This window comes from Varanus komodoensis, unplaced genomic scaffold (genome assembly GCF_004798865.1).
Source record: "Varanus komodoensis strain SLA01 unplaced genomic scaffold, ASM479886v1 scaffold38, whole genome shotgun sequence".
Lineage (NCBI taxonomy): Eukaryota > Metazoa > Chordata > Lepidosauria > Squamata > Varanidae > Varanus > Varanus komodoensis.
This window is the reverse complement of record NW_025335909.1, coordinates 8721448-8741808: the sequence shown is the minus strand read 5'-3', so window position 1 is coordinate 8741808 and position 20361 is coordinate 8721448. Positions and strand designations below refer to the sequence as shown.

The window sequence follows — 20361 nt, the reverse complement described above, 5'->3', positions numbered from 1 at the left end:
TAGAGCAATGCAGTCTCAAGGACGTCTGCACGCCAGTTTCTGAAAGACCGGGGTTGAGCATATGCAAAACTTTCCTCTTCAAATTCCGGCACTTCAACATGCATAATGAGGACTGGATCATTCTTTTGAGTAGCAAGCGATCGTTCTTGTTCCTCAAGAGCTGGGGGTTGGCGGGAAACCGTCAATACCTAGAGGTGGCTCATTCTTAGATTTAAATATGGGTAGAGTTAGAAATTCAAGTGTACACACAGCTCCTCACCAGCCAGCCCCACGAGAGGCACTGCGACTTGTTCCCAGGTAGGTCCGTGTGGGACAGTCAACAATCTACACGGCCTTCAACCTTGGACCCTTCACTTTCTATTAAATGAGATTTCCTGTTAATACTATACCAACATTTATTTTAGAAGTGTATATACGAACCATGTACTGTCCTCAAAACCATCTACATACTGAAAATCATAAAGCACAGCACACGCACTGACCCCACCCATGGCTTCTATCATCCAGACAAAGCAGTAAAAAGCCATGGGGATCAAACAGTTCCATTGAAAACCTTGCCATACAATTCAGATCAAGGAGAAGCAATGGAGCGCAAGAAAAATATACAGCAAGGGGACCAGGTGCGCTTTGCAGGGGAAGCTCCTTGAAGATGGACCCGTCCCCAAGGCAGCTTGACTCACGGGCAGCGCTCATGCAGACTTGCCTCCCCAAAGCTGGCCACCTCCATGATTTGGATGTCTGACCTAACCAGCAGAGCTTATGGCTGAGAACGCGGGGAGCCCACAGCATCTGGAGGGAGCTGGGCTGAGCGGGACAAAGGGCTGAAACGGTTATGGAGGAAAAATCGGAGGAGCCTGGAATCGCTTCTACAACAGAAATGGACAGAGACAAAATATATAGCCTATTTAAGCTGCAGCACACACAAGGTAGGTTTTGAATACGCAGGTCCTGGGCATAGCTCGTTGTGTTGTCTGAATCTGAGGGCCATGGGTTATGTGAGGGCTGAACAGCCCTTGCGTAATCCTTGGACTGTTAGATAAACCACAGTGGGCTCTTTGACCATGCACACTGTTCCATGAAAGAGCAGCTAGATGACCAACAAGAAATGCAAAGAAAAGGGGGGCAACTCCAGAACTATATCAAAGTTTTTTATTTAAAAAAAAAAAACCTTGAACAGTAAGTATAAAAAACATTGCACTAGTGTTACAGGTACAAAGAAAAATAAGCAGTAATTTCAGTAAATATACTAGTCCAGATGATCTTATTATGCCATCCACATAGAAAAGTAAACCAAACTTTCTTCTAAAAGAAATCAATACAGCTCAGTAACACTCCATGTCTAATACCCGTAACAAAACATTTCACCATCAACTGTAGTGGACCAGACACACCGTAGAGCAATACAACCACTGACTGATCGCCTGATGTGATGGAGTAAGTCATCCACGCCCCACATTTGGAAGGGGTTGTGGGGGGGGGCAGAATATTACATGAGCCTGTTCACCCAGTGGGCAGAAGGTATTAACTGTCAGCTTCCCAACTAACACATTTTCAAGCAACCGCCTCGCTGACAGATGGCTGCACAATTTTACTTGAAATTGTGCATCCCGTGAAGGCTTCCAAGTCTCATAGTCAGTATCATTTTGGGATGGTGACGTAGGGAGAACAGCTGGCTGAGTGACTGACGCTAGTGCTGAAGATCACAGGTCTGGTGTAGAAGGGAGAATTTCCCGACAGCAGCTCCCATAAAATCCCACATGTTCAAAACGCAAGACCCACACAGTACTAAATTCCTCCAGAATTAAACATCTGAGTGTGAAAACTCAGCAGCTGATGCAACTTTTACACTACAACTAATGAAACAACATGCTTGAAAGAATGAACAAGACATCGCTCTGGCTATCAGAAACAACTTTGCTAAGTAGATACCCTTTGAGTCGGGCCAAATGAAAAGTAGCTTCTTTGCTGTCAGAAATAAGAAGGTGCTAGTAGAACACACACAAAAACAAATGCCTCTATTACAGAAATGAAGAACTCAGTGGAACGCCTCCTTGATACTGGTTTGAAAACTAAAAAAGGCTCATTAAGAATCACATCCTTGAAGGGAAATCCAAATAATATTTCCAAGCGTTTAGACTCTCCCAGCCACAGAGACGACACAATTTGTTCCCAGCTCTGGTCCTGAGGCTGCTGCAAACCATTCACAGGGCATTCCAATCAATGGGCGTCTTCCCTGACTTTTTCAGCAATTCATTCGTTCTGGAGAAATGCCTACAGCCAAAGAAGCCCCTGTGCACAGAGAGGGGCGAAGGGTGGACCGTCTGCAGGACGTGGTGGCGTTTCTGCAAGATATTGGAAGAAATGAAGACCTCACAGGCACTCCCGCGAGATGAACTATCACTGTTTGCAAAGAACCAAAGCTTCCTATGTGCAGAAACGGACATGAACCACACACACTTACAAGCCAGAACTAGACTCCTTCTGAAGTCCTGATTGTGCCAGCAGCTCTACAGGTGGAAACTTAATAACTCTAAGAATGAAACCCTCCAGGCCTTTCGGGAAAATGCGCCCTCCAGGCCAATCCGCACGGTCAACACTTGGGCATTCTGGGAATCGCAGTCTAAAGTTCAGTAGAACACGGAATTGCAGACCCTGCCTAAGGCTCCCCGTGCATTTACACAAGGAAGGAGTGGCTAAATTCGCGGGCAGGTGCACGTGGCCCCAGCTGAAAGGGAGCCATCTCAAGGCAAATCCCATCTGCACCCGAGGCCTTGAGGACCACCCTGCTGCATGCCCCCCACCCCCAGGCAACTGCTCCGCACAGCATCCGGCCGGGAAGGCCTCACGCCGGACACAGCGGCCCTGCCAGCCCGTGGAGCAAGGCCCAAGTAGCGCCGCAGCTCCCACGTCCTTTCTGGACACGGCACTCCCAGGATGCTCAGCTCCGGGCTGTGCCTCCAGGTGGCGCACTTACCCTGTCGATGCAGCTGCCCTTCTTCTGCGCATAGGCTCCCCAGAGCATGAAGACCAGGCCGTCCAAATTGCTGTTCAGCCAGCCCACCACCGCGTCCGTGAACTCCTCCCAGCCCCTCTCCTTGTGGGAATTGGCCTTGTAGCCTCGGACGGTGAGGACGGCATTGAGCAACAGCACTCCTGGAGGGGGGGGGAGAGAAGGATGAGCACGGAGGCAGGGAAGGCCAAAACGGCAGCACGCATCTTTCACTCATGCCCAGGGCTGACTGTCCACTTCGATACAGCAGAGATGTAGACCCAGAGAAGGCGGCCTGGGCAACTCCCATAATGCCAGGAAGGGGAACCCACGCCCACCGCATCCCCCCCCCCCCAAAAGCACAAGTTCTCTTTTCAAACACCCTTTAGAAGCTCGGTGTTTGGGAGCTTCTGCCTGAAGAGGCTTTCGGCCGACTGAGTGCCGCTTCTCTGCAGCACTGGTTTCTTTAAAAATGTGTTTGTTTCGGCTGTACTTTAAGCCCGATTTATTCTTGATGTTTGTTGTTAGCTGCCTGGAGCACCATTTTCACAGAAAAGTAAACAATAAACTTGATAATAATAATACATCTCTCCAGCTGCTTCTGCAAATATTTCCAGTCGAAAACAAAAGGAAAACAAATCTTGGATTCACCTTGTTTTGCCCAGCCAGTCAGGTCTCCATGGCCAGGATGAGTAAAGCCTTCTATGTCTGTAGAAAGTTCTTTGAAAATGTTATCCAAGCTACAAACAAAATGAGAAAGATGTTGCCAGAATTCTTTCTAGGTCATTGAAACACTGCGTCTGCACAGATCGCACACCCAAGCAGATAACGATGTCGCTAACAGTCAAGGAAAACCAGCCAAATAGCAACATAATCCTAACGCAAGGAGAGTTCAGAGGCCGCTCTCACCTGGGTGGGGGGTGCATTGGTCTGTGGACACTGAAGCAGAGTCCGTGGGCTTGACCGGGTCCGTGATACGGGTCTTGGCCCAAGATGACAACTTTTACCTGAAGAAAGATTGAGGCCTTCTCTCAAATTATGGTAAGATTGCAATTAAACAAATGCCTACCTAATAAGTAAAAGCAAATAAGAGCCAGCGTGCACCATGAGTGACTTCCACCGTCAGCCAATTCTCACAATGCTTCTTTAGGACAGGGCTGGAGTCTCCCACAACCCAGAGAAAACTGAGGGGGGAATAACTAACTAGCTAACCACACAGAGCTCATGCAGGAGCAGTTCAGATTTCAGTTCCCCCCAAGGTGGCTTTAGCCAAGTCCTGTCCCCTGCCCTCCAGCCTGCATCGCGTGGCCGTAATGAATGCAGTGAGAGGACCCACTGGGCAATGAATGCCAACATCTAAGTTATTCCATTGGTGAGGAAGAACAAAAGCGAGCAAACTGCCTCGGGCATGCTGCCCATTTCCACTCTCAGCAAAAACCTAGAACTGCCTGTTTGGAGCTGGAGGAGGAGAAGTCACACCCACCTGCGAATTCCCAAGGCAACACGGGACTTGAACCCCCCCAGGAGTGGCTGCTACATGCAAGCCAGCCCAGTCTGTATGGAACACGCTGGAGAGTAAAAGCAAAGTACAACTACCAGATGCAACAATACCCCAGCATTTGCAGAACAAGAGCGGCAAGATGTTGGACACCCCTTGGCTGCATGGACAGGAGGTGGGACTGAAGAGCCCCGGAGGCCCCACTGCATCTGCGAGTCCCTGCCTAGCAAAGGTTCAGCAGAACAAAGCAGAGAAACTGTTGCTGGCAGTTTAGCTGCTCCTGAAGGAAATAAACCATCAACGCGGGTTCAGTTAGGACTGGATGTACCAGGTTGACTCACATCACGGATGTCACACATCTGAGTCCAGGTGTAGACTTGATGAGCAGGTGGATATATTGTATAGTGTTTGCGCTCCTGAGCGAGGAAAGACATAAGCTGGGGGGGGGGGGTGGAGAGAAAAATATATGTTAACGGGGCAGAGGAAGACAAGCGCACTGATCAGAGACTAGGAGTAATATCCATGTCTGCTTTCCCAAGCACAAGGCAAGCCCAGAGCGCAGGGATAGTCCCCTGCTCCCACCCCCCTTTACAAAAGGCTGAAATATCTTCATTAAAGCTTAGCTATTTACAGTAAGAGCTCTCTAAGTTACAACAGAGGTGTAATATTTGGCTCCAAGCCCTTTGGCTTCAGTCCCACCTGCCACTGAAAAAGACCCCCTTTCCCACCCTGGAAAGCTTCTCCAAGGTGATATTTGGCCTTTGGAAAAAAAGATGTTCTGCATTCTAGCCATAGATTTGGGTAGCAAGTTTAATATAGGAAGCCAACAACTGAGCTATTTCAATAAGAACACATTATAAAATGGAAGACCTAACAAAAGGAGAAGGGAAGATGAGAGGCTGTTTCATGCCCAGACCTACCTGTCTGAGTAAATGGCAGAAGGGCCAGTCATCAGCTATCCAGTCTGATATAAGCTATCTCGCTGAAAGATTTTGGGGGCATGTTTGCGTAGTAAAGGGCCCTGCAGCCTCCAGCATCCCTGGCTAGGGAATGGTGGGAGTTGCAGGGTTCTTTTCTGTAGAAACAGGCTGCCAATTGTGTCATTATAACAGAGAAATGCTTTAATTTAAGGCAATGTACAGGAAGCGGGGCAGCAGAAGTATTAAGTCCCGGGCCTTTAGGAAGCCTATAGAAAAAGCGTCTGCTTCGCCCCACCTGGATGAAATAGGGCTTCGAGAACTCAGGCGCCAGCACCGCTTTCCAGGACTCCGCTATCTCCGCAGGCACGACGACCTTGGCGCGGGCGCCGAGCTTCCGCAGCGCCTCCTCCTTGTTCCTGCGGATCCGGTCCAGCTGCTCCGGGCTGAGAGGCGGGAATCGCGGAGGAATGGAGACATCGTCGATCTTCAGCGCCTTGCGGGCCTGGGAAAGAGGCGGCACCCGGGTGAGGAGCGGGCGGAGGGAGGGCGAGCGCGCCAGGCCCCGCAGGACCCGCATCCCGGCACAGCCCCGCCCGGGCCGCCGCCGCCGCCGCCGCGCTCCACGTGCGCGCTCCGCGGGACGCAGACACGGGCCCGCCGACGGCGGCGGCGCCCGGCCTTTCCGATTGGCCGGCGCCCGCCCCTGGCCCGCCCCTCCTGCGCCTCATTGGCCCGCCCCTCCTGCGCCTCATTGGCCCGCGACGCCCCATTCAGGTTTTCCCGCGAGTCGCACCCCGCACCAGCTGGTCAAGAATGCGCGGCCGCTATTAGTCGGCGCGGGTCACGGGGCTTCCTGGGCACGCCTCCCCGCACTTTCTATTGGTCGGGGCGCACAGAGGGACGCTTCTCATTGGCCGGTACCTCAGGCGGGCGCCTTTTTCTCACCCGCGTAAATTTGGAAGCTGGAAAAAACTTCCAATTGTTCCCCATGGATTCAGTGGACTGGCAATTTCTCCCCCCACACCCGTTCCCACTGCCGAGCGCTGCTAGTAACAGCAGCGAAAGCAACAACAAAACAACAAAATAAATACCCCTTCAGTCTCCTCCGGTTCCGAAGAGCGACAGCGCTTTCTATCCGAATCCGGCGTAAAATATGAAAACAGCGACTTCTGTCCGATCATGTTGGCTCCGCTGACAGGGAAGGCCCGGCGCTGCAGGTCTGAAGAGATGAAAGAGCCAAGGACGCGCCCGAGCGAGCCTTAAAAAGCCCAAATTTAGCGCCAAACCGAGTGCGCATGCGTACTAGGGAAAGGGGCGGTACCGTTTGCTTAGTCTGCGCACGCGCACTGTTTCTACTGGTGCTCTACCGACCGGGCTGCCCGGGGGGGGGGAGGAGGAGGAGGAGGATTCGGCGCGTGCGCATTCTTGCTCGTGAAGCCCAAGCGAGCCGCTCTACGGGCAGGGCGCGGCGCGTGCGTACCACGGTCCCCGCTTTCCCCTCGCTTTAATTCCCCCTTATTTCGTAGGGAGTTCATTGGGAGGCCACTCCAGGCTCCCAAGAGCTCATGTGCTATTTCTCGGTAGGCAGAACCCCCTCAGGAAGGTGCCTGCAGCGGGGGCATTCAGACGCGGCAAAGACGCGTTGCAGGGTCGTGTGAGCGGGACGCGGGCGTTCACGCAACGTGCCGTTCGTCCCCCGGCTCTGCTCTCGCTGCACCGCCGGGAGAGGAGCCGCCGCTGCCGCCGCCGAAGGGGCTCCTGGTCCCCGCCGCGGGGAATCGCGGCCCCTTCGCTTCGGGAGGGCGAGGCGCTGGGGGGGCAGCGGGGCCAGGGCCCTCCCCGCACGTGTCCCGCGTTGCAGCCGGGCAGGTGGGCCTGGCGGCTCTGCGGCTCCCGTCGGCGCGTGCTGGCTGGGAGCGATGGGCCTTGCAGTCCGGGCTCGGGTGGAGGGAAGCTGCAGCCAGGGCTTTCCCTGGCAGACCCCTTTAGCCAAGGTCTCGGTCAGAATCTCCTCCTGAACATGTCTCCGTCCCCTAAAGCTCACTGCCACCGTCTGTGCCCTAGGGCTGGGGAGACACTCGGGCCCGCGCCCCCCAGGACCCACATCCGGCACCGCACCGGCTCTCTGGCTCGCCCCGGGTCCGCTCTGCCAAGTGGCACGGCGGGCGGGCGCAGGGTGCAGAGCAGTGGCGCCCACGGAAACCCACGCCTCCTGCGAGCGCGCGAGCCGGCCGGGCCCCGTGCGCCCCCCGCGCAGGGCGAACGGCCCCATAGCCATGCCGGCCAGCGTGCGACTCGCAGGCCTGTTTCCCTCTCCCTGAAATCCAGGCGTGCGGCACCTTGCGATGGACAGATTCCTGCTCAGAGGGCCTCTGACGAGCACCGCAGGACAGGCCAAGCGGGCATCCCCTGGGCGAGAGGAAGACGATGCCAGCCCCGTGGAGGAGGACGGCGGTGGGACGGCGGCGAAGCGGCCCAGGCGGGACACGGCTTCCCGGGATGAGCGCATCTCGAGCCACGCGCGCTGGAGGCACATCCAGGCCCAGGGGCTCAGCTGTGACTACAAGATCCTCTTCGGCAAAGCCGAGGCTGACGCCATCTTTCAAGAGCTTGAAAAGGAAGTTGAATATTTTGAAGGTGAGTGGTGTGGGGAGAGAGGCCTCTTTCCTACATTTTATTTTTATTTATTTAAAACGTTTTAGGCCACCCCATACTGAAGTCTCAGGGTGGTTTAACAGTAAGACAAAAATAAAATAAAATGCAGCATCTGAATCAAATTCTGGCAATAAAACCCATATTAAAATAACAGTCAAACTTAACATGTTGGGAAAAGAAAACGGTTTTAGCCTGGCGCCAAACAGAATGAAGCGACAATTGCATGGCTTTCTGAAGCACACGTGGAGAAGAAATGTGGTTGTTTTGATGGTTTATCCAAATGGGCATAGCAGTCAGGCCCACGAGTTGCCTCGGAGTGCCAGGGGCTGGGAGGCTGACGCCACAGAAGGGACGGGGGCTGCATCCATGCCCTGCTCATGGGCTTCCCAGACGCATCTGGTGGGTGGTGAGGAGCAGGAGTGGGAAGCGTGTGTCCCCCCGGCCCCCCGCCCGCAACATGCAGCCCTGCTCTGCGCAAACCGGTTTCCCCCACAAAAAGCCATCCCAGCACAGCGGAGGTTCAGCGTGGCTTGCACACAAACCGCACTAGCAAACTGGCCGTTCTTAATTGCCATCTTGGAGCAGGGGCTGGAAAGCCACGGTGTAAACAAAACGCTGCACCAGCGAGCCTGGGGCCGGATCCCGAGTCGGGGCTGCTCTGGCGCGTTGCATTTTGTTCTTGGACACTGTGGAACCTGCCCAGACAACACCTGGGAAGAAAAATGCATTTGCGCTTCTTTTCAAAACAGGGGCACTCACCAAGCTGCACATCTTTGGGAAGTGGCACAGCATCCCACGGAAGCAGGTGACCTACGGCGATGCTGGGCTGACCTACACGTACTCGGGCGTCACCTTCTCCCCCAAGCCGTGGATTCCGGTTCTGGACCGTATCAGGGACCGCCTCCACCTGGACACTGGTCACAGCTTCAATTTTGTTCTGATTAACAGGTAACACGCACAGCCGGCAATGAGGCCGGGTGCGCTGCGCCAGCTTTGCACACGCGATCTCCCGCGCTAATCGCCCGTCCGGTTTTGCGATGCCCGAGGTGCCGAGCTGAGGGGCTTTGCCTCGGTCGTGGCACTGAGGCGGCCCTGGGTGAGCCAGCGGGAGCTTCCCGAGCAGGCCTGCGGCAAATCTTTCCGCTCTCGTGCCGAACTCCGCTTTGGAGAGGCTTTTGGAGCCGAAAGCAACAGGGGTGGGGCAAATTTTGACATCCTCCTGTGAAGCTCCCAAGTCTTAGGAAATGTGGGGGAGAGCAACCCGCTGCTTCCCCCAGAAGCAGTTCCCTCGTGCCCAGGCAGTGTGGCCGGGGGCCCAAGGACCTGTGGGCCTGACAATCTCTGGAGGGCACCGGCGTGGGGAGGGCGGCTGTGCCACGCGAGGCGGGAGAACAGCCACGGAGCCTTCCGCTCGCTTCGCAGGTACAAGGACGGGCGGGATCACATCGGGGAGCATCGCGACGACGAGCGCGAGCTGGTCCCTGGCAGCCCCATTGCCTCCGTGTCCTTTGGCGCCAGCAGAGACTTCATCTTCCGGCATTGCGCTTCCCGAGGCAAGGCGCCCTCGTGCCGGATCGAGCCCGTCAGGCTGCTGCTGGAGCACGGCAGCCTGCTCCTGATGAACTTCCCCACCAACCGGTACTGGACCCACAGCCTGCCCAGCCGGAAGAAGGTGCTGGCCCCGCGAATCAACCTGACGTTTCGGAAGGTGCAGGCGCTCTAAGGGGGGCCGTGGGCCATGGAGGTGTCTCTTGAGAAACAGAGTGTGGAGCCCGAATATCTTTGGATAATAAAGAGATTCCACAGACGGGCATTGTGGACGGGTGTTTGCTCTTGACCGTCGGAATGGCCGTCCTGCACAGGGCCATCTTCCCCCTCCTGGCCGGGCCCACTGGTGGTCGTAGCCCAACACGCCTGAGGACTCCGGGGGCCGTGCTCCTGTTGTGACACCTTCCTGTCAGCAGGTGAGCCGACAGGAAGCCTGAGGACGCAGCTCCTTGGAAACAAATCTTGCCCCGCTTCCATTCAGGGCGGGTGTTTCTTTCGCACCGTATAAAATGCTTCGGTTGCTGCAGAGCCGCCCAGGAAAGGGGGTGGATGCCAAGCTGGAAGAAGGGGGCAGAGGCAGGCGGTCCCTTTCGATGCTGAGTTCTCTTGGCTGGTCTGCCTAACGCCCGGGTGGTTACAGCCACAGCCCTGGGAGCAACTTCTTTTGCTTAGCTGCTGCAGGGGAAAGATCCACTCGTGTAGACAAAAGTGGGGTCTCTTGCACACATGCGCGCATACACACACACACACACACAGAAAACAAGCAGCATGTGTAGTCATCTGGTGTGTATTAATCACATACAAAAGGCTTGAAGAGTTAAAACCAGCGTGACACAGAGGGTTTGTGGGGAGGGACGGGGGGTCAAGACACCAAAACACAGGAAAGGCTCTTGCTTCCCTGCTGAACTGTGTCCTTCGAGGGAACCCGGCCTCATAAATCTGTTGCGCTTCAAGCCGGTCGTTAACGCATTGCTCTGGGTGGGAAGAAACTGGCCGTTTTCCATGTGGAATATGCTTACATGCCCCCCCCCACACACACAGCCTTGTCTACATGCTCAGCCCACCCCACTCTTGGGACAGCAGCTATTCCGTGGATTTGACGGAAGCCATTCAAGGCACATCCTGCCTGTCTTAACTCTTCATTCAATACTGCAGAAGAAATTTGAGATGGCTCACTTGGCTGAACTGGTAAAAAAGTGGGTTTTTGAAAGGTAGACAAGGAGTTCCACGACAACACATGAAAAGGATTTTTAAAAATCAGAAGTGGGTCCCTAAGGGCTGGCGATCCGACAAGCGTTCCTCTCTCGCGGGCAGACCCGGGGCAGTGCGCAGTCAGCTTTGGGCAGTGTCATCTGGTACAGGCTGTCCTCTCCTGCCGGGGGCGACGGGGGAGCTCGCCGTGAGTCAGTGCGGGCGGGGGGCCACCGTCCTCGGAGGGGCGCCTCTGCCGGGCTGCCACACGCCCGGACGCTGCGGTCACTCCTCCGCTTGGGGCGCCTGGTCCCGGTGCTGCAGCCTGGAGCGGACGCGCTCGTAGAAGAGCAGGTAGGCGCTGGACGACAGGACCTCCTGCAGGGTGGCCTTGCGCACCACGTCGTCGGACGTCCACAGCCACTGGCTGCTGGCAGCCCGGGGGCTCTTGGGAGCGGGGGGGGAGCGGCGGTACGTCACGAAGTGTCCCGAGCGCATGTCTCCGTGGTGGACCACCACCGCCATGAGGCAGTAGAGGTAGGCGGGGGAGCTGCCGAAGGAAGGGGAGGGAGCGGCTGATGCCACGGCAGCGGCTCTGCCCTGGGCTGGGCTGGGCTGCCCCAGGCGAGGTGGTCCAGAGGGGGGCGGGTCCGTGGGCTGGACCAGGCCTGCCTCCGGATGCAAGCTCGCCCCGCTGCTCATGCCCCGTCCCACAGCCGCAGTCGCCTGGCCTGGGGTGGAGAGGCCAGACGACGGCCAGGATGACCCGACGGTGGAGGGAACGGGCAGGTGGAGTTGGCCCTGCACCCACGTTTTTGCCCTCCGGGGAGGCCGAGCGACAGTTTCGGGCACGGCGACGCACCTGCAGTCAGGGCTGCCAAGGAACGGGAAGGCAATGGGGGAGGCCAGCAGCGCAGAGGAGCAGGTGCCGTTCATCAGGGAGGGCTTATGGCCGCCCGGCCGCTCGCCACCTGCAGACACACACGCACAGAGCACGGTGTGAGCCAGACGGAGGGCACACTGCGGTCCCTGTGAGGCGCGCTTTCCTCAGAGCCCCGGAGGGCAGTTTGCCAAGAGGCCCTTGTGGGGGATCCTGGACGGGGTCCGCACAATCAGCGAAGGGAGAGAAGGCACGGGGCCCCCTCCCTGGCTCACGTGCTGTGCGTGCGCTGCAGAACGCCCCTAATCTGTGGGGCACACCTGGGGCCCGCTTATGGTGGCTTCCTCCGGGCCGGGGATCTCATAGCAGGGTTCGGCTTCCAGCCTTCCCTCGGGAAAGGAGGGGCGGAGCAGTGGCCGGCCGGCCGAGCGTCCCCCCCACTCCCTCCCCGCCGAGGGCGAAACGACGCGGGTGCCGTGCCATACCGTCCTTGTGCGCAGAGAAGCGGTGCCTGTAGAGGTCCATGGCCAGGAGCTCTCCAAACTGGACGTGCTCGTTGCGCTTCAGCGGCGCCCCGTGCTGCGACCAGCTCAGCCGTTGCAGGTGGATGCAGAGGCACTGTGGGAGCTGCAGAGCCAGGCGAGGCCGGACTGAGGACGCGCCGGGCCTGGGCCACGGGGCTGCTCCGCGGAGCGGGCGACTCGTGGCCATGCAGCGACCCCTCGGGGGGGGGGCAGCTCCCGCCAGCCTCGCCCGCGGTGGCGAGGCACCAAATGGCCACTTCCCGCCCCCGCCCGACAGTTCTCTTCTAAAAAGCAGGCGGAGGCCTCGAACGTGCCTCCCAGGCCGAAGGACGTCAGCCTGCAAATCCCCCCCTCCACATTTTAATTTCCCTTCTCTCAGAATAAACACCGCCCAAAGGAAAGCAGCGTGTTCGCGTGCAGACGGCCCGGATGCAGAGAACAACGGCACATGTGCTGGTTGTCCCCACGAGGCAGAGGCCCTCGGACGCTCCGCCTGGCCCTGCGCTGGTCGTGACCGGCGGGGCAGGTGCGTCCGAGGGCTCCGGGGAGCGCCGCGGGAGCCTCACCTTCCCCAGCTTCAGCTGCTTGACGAAGGTGGTTCTCTGGTTCTCCACCGTTTGCCCGGCTCCTTCCGCCTGCATCTGGAGAGCAGCGAAACAGAAAAAGAAGGCAGGCATCCAGTACACGACCTCCCCTGGCTGCGCTGCACCGCACCACTTCCGCAGGAACGCTTCGTGGACCCGGGTGCGGCATCCCGAGAGAGGCCGGTGGCACGACTCGCGGCGCCAGGAATACCACAGCCAGGGCCCCACATGAAGCAAGGGGGCTCCTTCCAGATTCTTGGCTGGAAGGGGAGTTGCAAGGGGGCAGCGCCCTGCTCAGGGTGGGACTCACAGGGGGCTCTCGGGAGCATCCAATGCTTACTCCAGGAAAGCTGCATGTGAGGCGAAGGCCCCCACCCCACCCCACCCCACCCCACCCCACCCCCCAGGAGGCCACCCTCTTGCTCCTGCCAAACTTCACCCAGCCTGTGCCTGCAAGGAGAAGCGACGGGGGGGACCCAACAGGCCCGCGGCGAGCACGCGGGGGCTTCTCTCACACGCAGGCTCCTGCGTGAACCCCGGACGAAGGCGACCCTGCCCCACGCCCTCTCCCCGAGACTAGGAGGAAAACTCCCACGTGACCCTCCCACGGAGGGTGACGGGCGCGTCTCCCCCGTCTGAAGACGCACCTTTGTGCAGTGCTCGCAAACGACGTCCCGAACGGACTCAGAGGAGATGAACTGGTGCAGGCAGTGGTCCAGCGTCAGGGGGCGCCCCTGTGCAGCAGGTGTCGGGGGAGAAACGCAGCGTGTCTGCGTGGCTCCGGGGAGGCAAGCTGGTGCTGCCGCGCTCCGTGAGGCCCCCCGCCGCCCCCCAGCCCCAGAGAAGGCAGACTCACCCACACAGCGGCAGGGATGCTCAGGGAAAGGCTGTCGAACGTGTCGTACCTGAGGGGGCTCTGAAAGACAAAGCTCCCCTGGCTTCACGCGCTCGCGCTTCGAGACGGGGGCTTCGAGAGGGGGACCCCCCGTGGCCATGCCCCCTCCCCTGGCCACACCCACTGCCCCCAAGCACCGGGGGCTGGATGGCTCCCCCCCTCCGTCCACAAGGCTGCAATCCCTCGTTAAGCCGCCCCACGCTGCTGCCTTGGGCCCCGTCCCATCCGATCTGCCACCCGGAAGGCTACTCGGAAGGTGAACTCGGGGAATTCCGCCTGAGCAACGGAGGGAAAGGCCTCTGGGGGGGCCCCGCGTGGCCTGTGCTCGCTGCTGCCCGTGCTCTGCCCCCCCCCCGCACTAGCGTGGCAAGCGAGGCGCCCAGCCCGCCCCGCCTCCTCCTCCCGCCTGCTGCTCGCGCACACCTGGTGCTTGCAGTGCTTGCAGACCATGTTGCTCGTCAGCCGCCCGTGGAAAGGGTGCTGCAGCCTCCAGGGGCTCCACACGGGATGAAGGGACCCTGCGAAGGCACGGGGCCGTTACCACGCGCCACACTGGCCTGTAAGCAAAGGGAGCCGCCTGCGAAGCCAACGGACACGCAGGGGTGCCGGAAGAAGGCGCGGGGGGCGTTTCATCGCCAGAGGGCGGAACCGGCACGTCGGTCGCGGGGCAAAGGGTGCGTGGGCACGGGCCCTGAGCTTTGCACGCAGCCTTTATGGAAGAAGGGTCCGTACCTTTTGTTCTGCTGAGTATTTGCTCGGGGGGGATTTCTGGCTGCTGCACAGACAAACACGAAATAGAGTTGGTTAAAAGTGAACAGACGACTTTGCGCCGAGCAAGGCCCTTGGGCTTCTCTGCGTTTGCACGCTTGGAGAGTCAATCATTCCGGAGAAGGCACAACGAGCCCCGGGAAGGGAGTGAAAGAAAGCCCCATTCAGCAAAGAAGGTGTGGGGGGAGTCTGCGCAGCACACCTCCTCTGGGGGTCTATTCAGAAGCAGGCCTCGATGAGTTCCATGGGAACTACTCCCAAGCAGCTGAGTGTCAGACCGCCTCCGAAACCGCAATCGTGTGCATGTCTCCCTGGCAAGAAGCCCCACGGGCAAGAAGTCGCCTCCACCTGGGCCTGGGGTGCCAGCAGGTGCCAGCAGGAGGATGCTCTCTGTTCTCTGACCTTGCACGCGTTTTCTGCTGCTCTCGTGGGTTCTTTGGCACCCTCTTGCTTTGCTGAGGTTGCCTGATGCTCCGGTGGAGTGGGGAGCCGGGGCCCCCTTCCCCGGTCAGCAAAGCACAACGGGGCCCAGAGGTGCCCATGCAGCCTGCCCCCGTCGCACCCAAGGCCCCCACAGCTTCTCCCCCACACTCACCTCCAGCGAGTGGACGTCAAACAAGTGCGTGACCCGGGGCCGTCGGTCCCACTCATCTTCCAGAGAGGAGGTGAGGACGTGGAACAGCTCGTGGGCATCCTGCCACAAAAGAGAGGGAAAAGATGAAGTTGTCAACATGGAGGCTCGGCCGAATAACAAGCTGCAGGGCAGAGAAGGGAGAGTTGTCCTTGGAGCATGTGGACAGCAAGCAAGCACAGGTGTGCGTACTCGATTAAAATGGAGAAACTGGGAGACAGATGACTCTGGGGAAGCAGCGCCCGTGTTGCTTCAGCTGGAAATGAAACAGAAAAGCAAGAGGAACTGCCAGACCCACAAGACTGGGTGCAGAAACGCTTTGTCGGAAAAGCTCAACCTCCTTTGAACTTCCCTGAGCAGAGGAACAGCTATTTGTAGTTCTTTTTTTAACAAACTGATCTTAAAATGTGGATGCTTTGGCATGAAATGCCAGCTTCCGCCACAAGTGACTGAGCCCCGGCCAAAGGCATCCCTTTTTGTCGAAAGAGGATAGCTGCTTCTGCTGTGTGGCCAGTTGTTAAAAATAAAAATTGTTGTAAGCCGCCCCGAGGCTTCGGCGAATGGGGCGGCATAAAAATGTTTTAATAAATAAATAAATAAAATAAAACGAGCCCGGGCAGCACACACAGGGCCACCTAGCTTCCCGCAGCAGCTACCTGCTCTTCGAAGGAGGAGATCTGCCATCGGTACGTCCGCAGCACCTCCAACAAGCAGCTTGCGTCCAGGAGGTCGTTGTCTGCAGCCTCCTGGCAGGATAAAGCTGAAAACACCAAACCCGGGAGAGAGTCAGTGTAGTCGTAGGGCCTGGGACAAGGGAGAAGGAATTCCTTCTTTCTCCCATCCTAAACTCGTTTGCTTTGATGCGAGAGGAAGCTTTTGCCACTTCTAAGCTCCAGGAGGGTGGCCTAAAAATGGCAAAACTGTAATGTGAAGGTTCTTTGTTATATTTATGGGGTGTGACTAGTTGGGCATCTGGTAGCAAAGGTTCCATTGAACTGTTTGCACTTGCAAATTTAAATCTTTGGGTACCGTGATGAATTGCTTCCTAAAACAATGTTGTGATGTTGTGTTCTGTGAACAGTTTTCACACCCACCCAAAGAAGATTTAATGGTCAATGAAACTGGGATCATGAGGAGGGGCTATACCTCAGAAGGCACTTGGTTCAATCTTGGCCAACCTGAACCAGCCCAGAGCTGACCGACACCTGAGGCCGTCCTCGGGATACTGCCTCCAAAGAAGACTGGGTGGCAACCAGTGGGGGGGGGGGGGTTCTCACTGAGGGCCCCCTCATTATGGAATGATCTCCTCAGAGAAGCCTGCCAGGTACCAACCTCGTCAGGTTTTGGCCCTAGGCTAAAACTGCCCAATTCTCTGAGGCATTTAATGACATGAAGAGGTATTTATGTTGCCTGACCTGGTTGTAGTTTACAAGGTTCAGTTCATACAAAAATTATTCATTTATTCAGTTTATATACCACCCAGGAGGCTCTTTGTTTTAGCTATTGTTTTTTAAATGTAGTATCTTGGGGAAATGCGCTTTTTCATTTTTGTCGTCTCTGCTTTCATGATTTTTTTATAATCCATCCAGAGAGCTTCAGCCATTGAAAGGCTAATGATAATAATGGTAAAGAATAAAATTCTTTAAGCCGAACCTTCTGCTTCAAAGCATCAGGTGGTAGGGGAAGCCCTCTTCTCCCACCGAGACCCCAAAGCGCTGGGAAGCTGACAACCTTGGGCTGCACGGACACACGGCCGGCCCAAGCACAGGCCGCCCCCGTGACCGGCTTTTGGGGTGCCCATCATGAACTCGGCGGCAGGGAACGTGCCTGGCAGGCCCAAGGCCCCTGTCCCAGCAAGACGGTTACCCTTCAAGAGGTGCAGCAACGTCAGGGACAGGCGCTGCTGGCCGGGTGTCTCGCTCTGGCCGGCCTGGCACTGCCCGGTGAACCGCTCCAGCCACCGGATCAAGGATGGGCAAGCAGACAGCCCTTGGAGCAGGGAGTTCATGAAGCACGTGTTCCCCAGGTTGAGCAGACCCGGCACCAGCCCTGGAAAAAAGGCACCGCAGTCAGAACATCCTGGCCGGCCACCCCGCTTCCCTGCCCCAGTCACTCCTTCCCAGACTCTGCCGCACACGGCGCAGCTGAGCCGCAGCACCACCGAGCCATTAGTGCCTCTTCAGGCGGGACTCAGAAGCGTAGCTCGGACTCAGGGAGCAAAGTGCGCCTACTCCTTTGTCCCTTTCCTGTCTCTCTTTCTCTCCAGCACACACGTACCTTTCTGGCGCTTTTTCCTCTCCGTGATGGGGCCCCACAGCACGTAGATGCTCGCTGCAAGGGCAGCCGCAACCCCACCGATCATGCCCCAATTCTTCATTACTCTGGACCTAAGAACAGGAAAGGAGAGGAGTGAGCGACATCATCTGCCTCCAAAACTCAGGTGGCTTGCTGGCCATGGGTAAAAAGAAACCAGACGAAAAATGCGGAGGGGATCCAAAGTCTGCTGTTAGGCAACGCCTGCGTTGGCTTGTCCTGATAAAGGTGTTGACAATGCACGGCTGCCGTCTTGTTCCAGCAACCAACAAGCCAAAGGGGCTCCCTGTGAGAACAGCGGAAAGCCACATTGCCCTTCACGGCCAGCACGACGCAGGGCGTTCGAAGCCCTTTTCGTGCACACAGTAGCAGTGCACCTAAGAGCCCTGTGGGATCCGTGGGTATCATTCCCTCTGTATTTCAGGAGCCAGCCATAGCGGCCAGGAACGAAGCGAGCCACAGGCTAATACATCTGGGCGGTGGCAGGTTGGGGATGGCTGGTTTGCAGCAAGGAGTAAGAACCCAGTAAACAGTATTGAAAGAAATAGCACTTTCCTAACTTTGCTTCCTATCCAAGATAGACAGCCATTGAACTCCACATTCACGGCAGAGAGCTACAAATGCATGCCAGAAAGCCCAAAGAGGCCAGCTTGATGATCAGACTGAAGGACCTTCAAGCCCAGGATCCTGTTTCCAACAGTGGATGGCTAGTTGCATCCCCAAAGGCCATGAGCAGAGCGAGAAGAAAGGCTCCCCAGGTGCCTGCCGCAGCACATGCTGCTTCTGAACCTGGCCAGTTCTTGAATGCATCAATTGACTGACGTTTTTCTTGTTTTAAAAAAGGTGTTTACCAGTGCATCACATTTTATAATATAAAATAGCTGAAACTTTCTGGGCAATTCGCAGCAATTAAAACCATTTAAAACAACACATTATTATTTATTCCAAGTCTACAGCGCCCCACATTTACTGCGTAAGGGCAACAATCCTATGCGTGTTTAGCCAGAAAAAGTCCTACAACTCCCAGCATGCCCTAGCCAACTAGGAGCATGCTGGGAGTTGTAGGGCTTTATTTTTTCTGCCTAACACGTTTCGGATTGCGTCTTCATTGTTTCTGTTCTTTTAAACGTTGTATGATTACATTTAGGAGTCGCCTTGATAAATTCATAAGAAGAAACTGTGTATAAGAGAAAAACAATAATGCTCTAAAGCCAATCCGCCCAGTGCCCCGCCTCCAAGAGCTGTCAGCAACAAGGCAGAAACGAGGACTCGCCCGTCCAGTCCCGTCCCCTCCTCCTCCTCCATGAGGACTAGCACCCACCCAAATGCTACGGCGCGCCAGCAGGCTGACCTGGCCCCACTGCCGGCCCGCAGGAGCCGCCTGACCGCCGCCTGGTCCGCCTCCTCCCCGCGGCGGCGGCTCAACAGCATTCCACGAAGCCGCCTCGCCCGACCTCCCGCAGTCGCTGCAGCCGGGCAGGACCGAAGTTGCGGGGCCCGCGGGGAAGAAAGAGCAGGTGGACCGGAAGCGGCCGACCCGGACACCTTTAGTGGCTGCGCCGCCGCCGCCAACCGGCGGCCCCCTCCGTCGCTGGTGGCTAATAGGTCCGGCGCTCAGTGACGGCCGGCCGGCCCCCGCTGCCCTCAGCCGATCGTTCCCGTTGGAGAGGTTGGGGGAAACAGTCCCGCAAAAGGTTTTCTTTTCCTTACGATGAGACGAGGTGCATTTTGCTCCGTCCGAAAAGAGGGGGGAAGTCCCCGTGTCTTATGAAGAAGGAAAAGGGGGAAATAAACATTCTTGATTTGCCTTTCTAATGCAATCAAAGCTAAGGAAGGCCTGGAGTAGCTTTGTAAAAGATGAAAAATGCAATCCGACACAAGAACTTAAAACGAGGCTTGAGAATGTGCAATGTATTTTTATGTATTTTCATTTTTACTGTATGGCATGGGATAGAAGAATTTGAAATGTGGATTTATCTCAAGATGCTACAAATTTCATGGATCAAGGGGATGACCAATAAAGTATTAGATTCATTTATTATATGCATATATATATATATATCTGAATTCTTCCATTTAAGGTATGAACCATGTACATCCATCGCACTTTAAAGGGAAAGGTCCCTGGCCCAGGGGGCTTTCAGTCTAACAAGAGACCCAAAAAATGGGAGGAGAATATGCAGTATTTCACCTATATTTAAAGTAGGTTAAAAATAATGAGGAAATCCCTCACAATATAATGCAAAACCCAATACTGTATACAGAAATGATCATAATTAAAACATAGACCATCTCCTAATGGAAGTATGTATTTAATTTGTATACCCACCCCCCTCGTCCCACAGCTGAAGCTCTCTGCGGGACTCTACTGCCAATCTCCACAATGGATACAGGACCACATGAAACTGCCTCTCTCAGATATGCTGCACATAAGAAACAGGTCTTGGGAAACTTCCACCCAATTCTCACTGATAGTTTCCACTATCCCACAACTTTCTTCAGCAAGCTGCACTGAAATTGTGTATGTTCAAGTCATGCCTGTCAACAAGCTTGATGACAGTTTTCGCAGTCCTCTACTGCTAACTGCGTAAACGCGTTCAACATACCAGCTGCGGAGAAGGGCAGCACCTGCTGCCACAGTGCCTGGTATCGATTCACTCCCGACCCTGACCTTCCGTTTGCTCCCCTGCTGGCAGGAGCTTGTGAGAAAGGGGCCCTTGCCGCCTCCGCGCCATGGCAGGAGCCGCGAGGGCCGCGGAGGGGAAGGGCCCGTGCAAAGGAGCCGCGCTTCGCACCCCGGTGCGTTGCAGAGGGAGGCGGGCGGGAGGCAGCCGCCCCGCGGGGGCAGCGTCGCCGAGCCGGCGCGGCGCGGGGTCCCAGCCAGCGGGCCCCGCCGGGAGCTCCCCGCGGTCCTGCTCGCCCCCCGCGGCCCGCAGAGGGCTTGCGCGCCCGCGCTTCCTCCGAG

General features: G+C 56.6%; 3 protein-coding genes across 8 annotated transcripts in view; 1 reads left to right on the top strand and 2 right to left on the bottom strand.

Annotated features, from left to right (window-relative positions):
• Positions 1–1131: 1131 nt before the first annotated feature.
• Positions 1132–7124, bottom strand: UNG (uracil DNA glycosylase). The gene is made up of 7 exons (XM_044440747.1): positions 6499–7124; positions 5703–5909; positions 4829–4924; positions 3899–3996; positions 3641–3729; positions 2975–3153; positions 1132–2342 (listed from the first exon to the last, which is right to left on the bottom strand). The coding sequence occupies exons 1-7, from the start codon at positions 6586–6588 to the stop codon at positions 2202–2204; spliced, it is 900 nt and encodes a 299-aa protein (XP_044296682.1). The 5' UTR covers positions 6589–7124; the 3' UTR covers positions 1132–2201.
• Positions 6856–9869, top strand: ALKBH2 (alkB homolog 2, alpha-ketoglutarate dependent dioxygenase). The gene is made up of 4 exons (XM_044440749.1): positions 6856–6987; positions 7736–8044; positions 8812–9010; positions 9485–9869. The coding sequence occupies exons 2-4, from the start codon at positions 7753–7755 to the stop codon at positions 9783–9785; spliced, it is 792 nt and encodes a 263-aa protein (XP_044296684.1). The 5' UTR covers positions 6856–6987; positions 7736–7752; the 3' UTR covers positions 9786–9869.
• A 512-nt stretch (positions 9870–10381) lies between these two features.
• USP30 (ubiquitin specific peptidase 30) overlaps positions 10382–20361 on the bottom strand; it is a 10537-nt gene continuing 557 nt past the window's right edge. The window contains exons 1-13 of one of the 6 annotated variants that reach the window (XM_044440745.1): positions 20003–20126; positions 17361–17470; positions 16950–17132; positions 15740–15843; positions 15048–15146; positions 14417–14459; positions 14108–14202; positions 13646–13705; positions 13437–13523; positions 12772–12846; positions 12167–12308; positions 11664–11772; positions 10382–11351 (exon numbers count right to left, since the gene is read on the bottom strand). In XM_044440745.1, coding sequence (XP_044296680.1) covers positions 11087–11351; positions 11664–11772; positions 12167–12308; positions 12772–12846; positions 13437–13523; positions 13646–13705; positions 14108–14202; positions 14417–14459; positions 15048–15146; positions 15740–15843; positions 16950–17132; positions 17361–17460 — 1362 coding nt within the window. In that variant the 5' untranslated portion in view covers positions 17461–17470; positions 20003–20126 and the 3' untranslated portion in view covers positions 10382–11086. Of the gene's footprint in view, positions 11352–11663; positions 11773–12166; positions 12309–12771; positions 12847–13436; positions 13524–13645; positions 13706–14107; positions 14203–14416; positions 14460–15047; positions 15147–15739; positions 15844–16949; positions 17133–17360; positions 17471–18717; positions 18898–18941; positions 19154–20002; positions 20127–20361 lie in introns of those variants that run through there. The other 5 variants (XM_044440744.1, XM_044440741.1, XM_044440742.1 and 2 more) reach the window with 5 other exon arrangements.

Excerpts from the sequence above, each read along its gene's own strand:
- UNG (XM_044440747.1), bottom strand. The coding sequence starts at position 6,588 with ATGATCGGACAGAAGTCGCTGTTTTCATATTTTACGCCGGATTCGGAT. Across the intron at positions 3,730-3,898 it reads CCAATGCACCCCCCACCCAG|CTTGGATAACATTTTCAAAG; the intron begins GTGAGAGCGGCC and ends TTTTGTTTGTAG. Across the intron at positions 3,154-3,640 it reads GACTGGCTGGGCAAAACAAG|GAGTGCTGTTGCTCAATGCC; the intron begins GTGAATCCAAGA and ends CCCCCCCTCCAG.
- ALKBH2 (XM_044440749.1), top strand. The coding sequence starts at position 7,753 with ATGGACAGATTCCTGCTCAGAGGGCCTCTGACGAGCACCGCAGGACAG. Across the intron at positions 8,045-8,811 it reads GGAAGTTGAATATTTTGAAG|GGGCACTCACCAAGCTGCAC; the intron begins GTGAGTGGTGTG and ends TTTTCAAAACAG. Across the intron at positions 9,011-9,484 it reads AATTTTGTTCTGATTAACAG|GTACAAGGACGGGCGGGATC; the intron begins GTAACACGCACA and ends CTCGCTTCGCAG.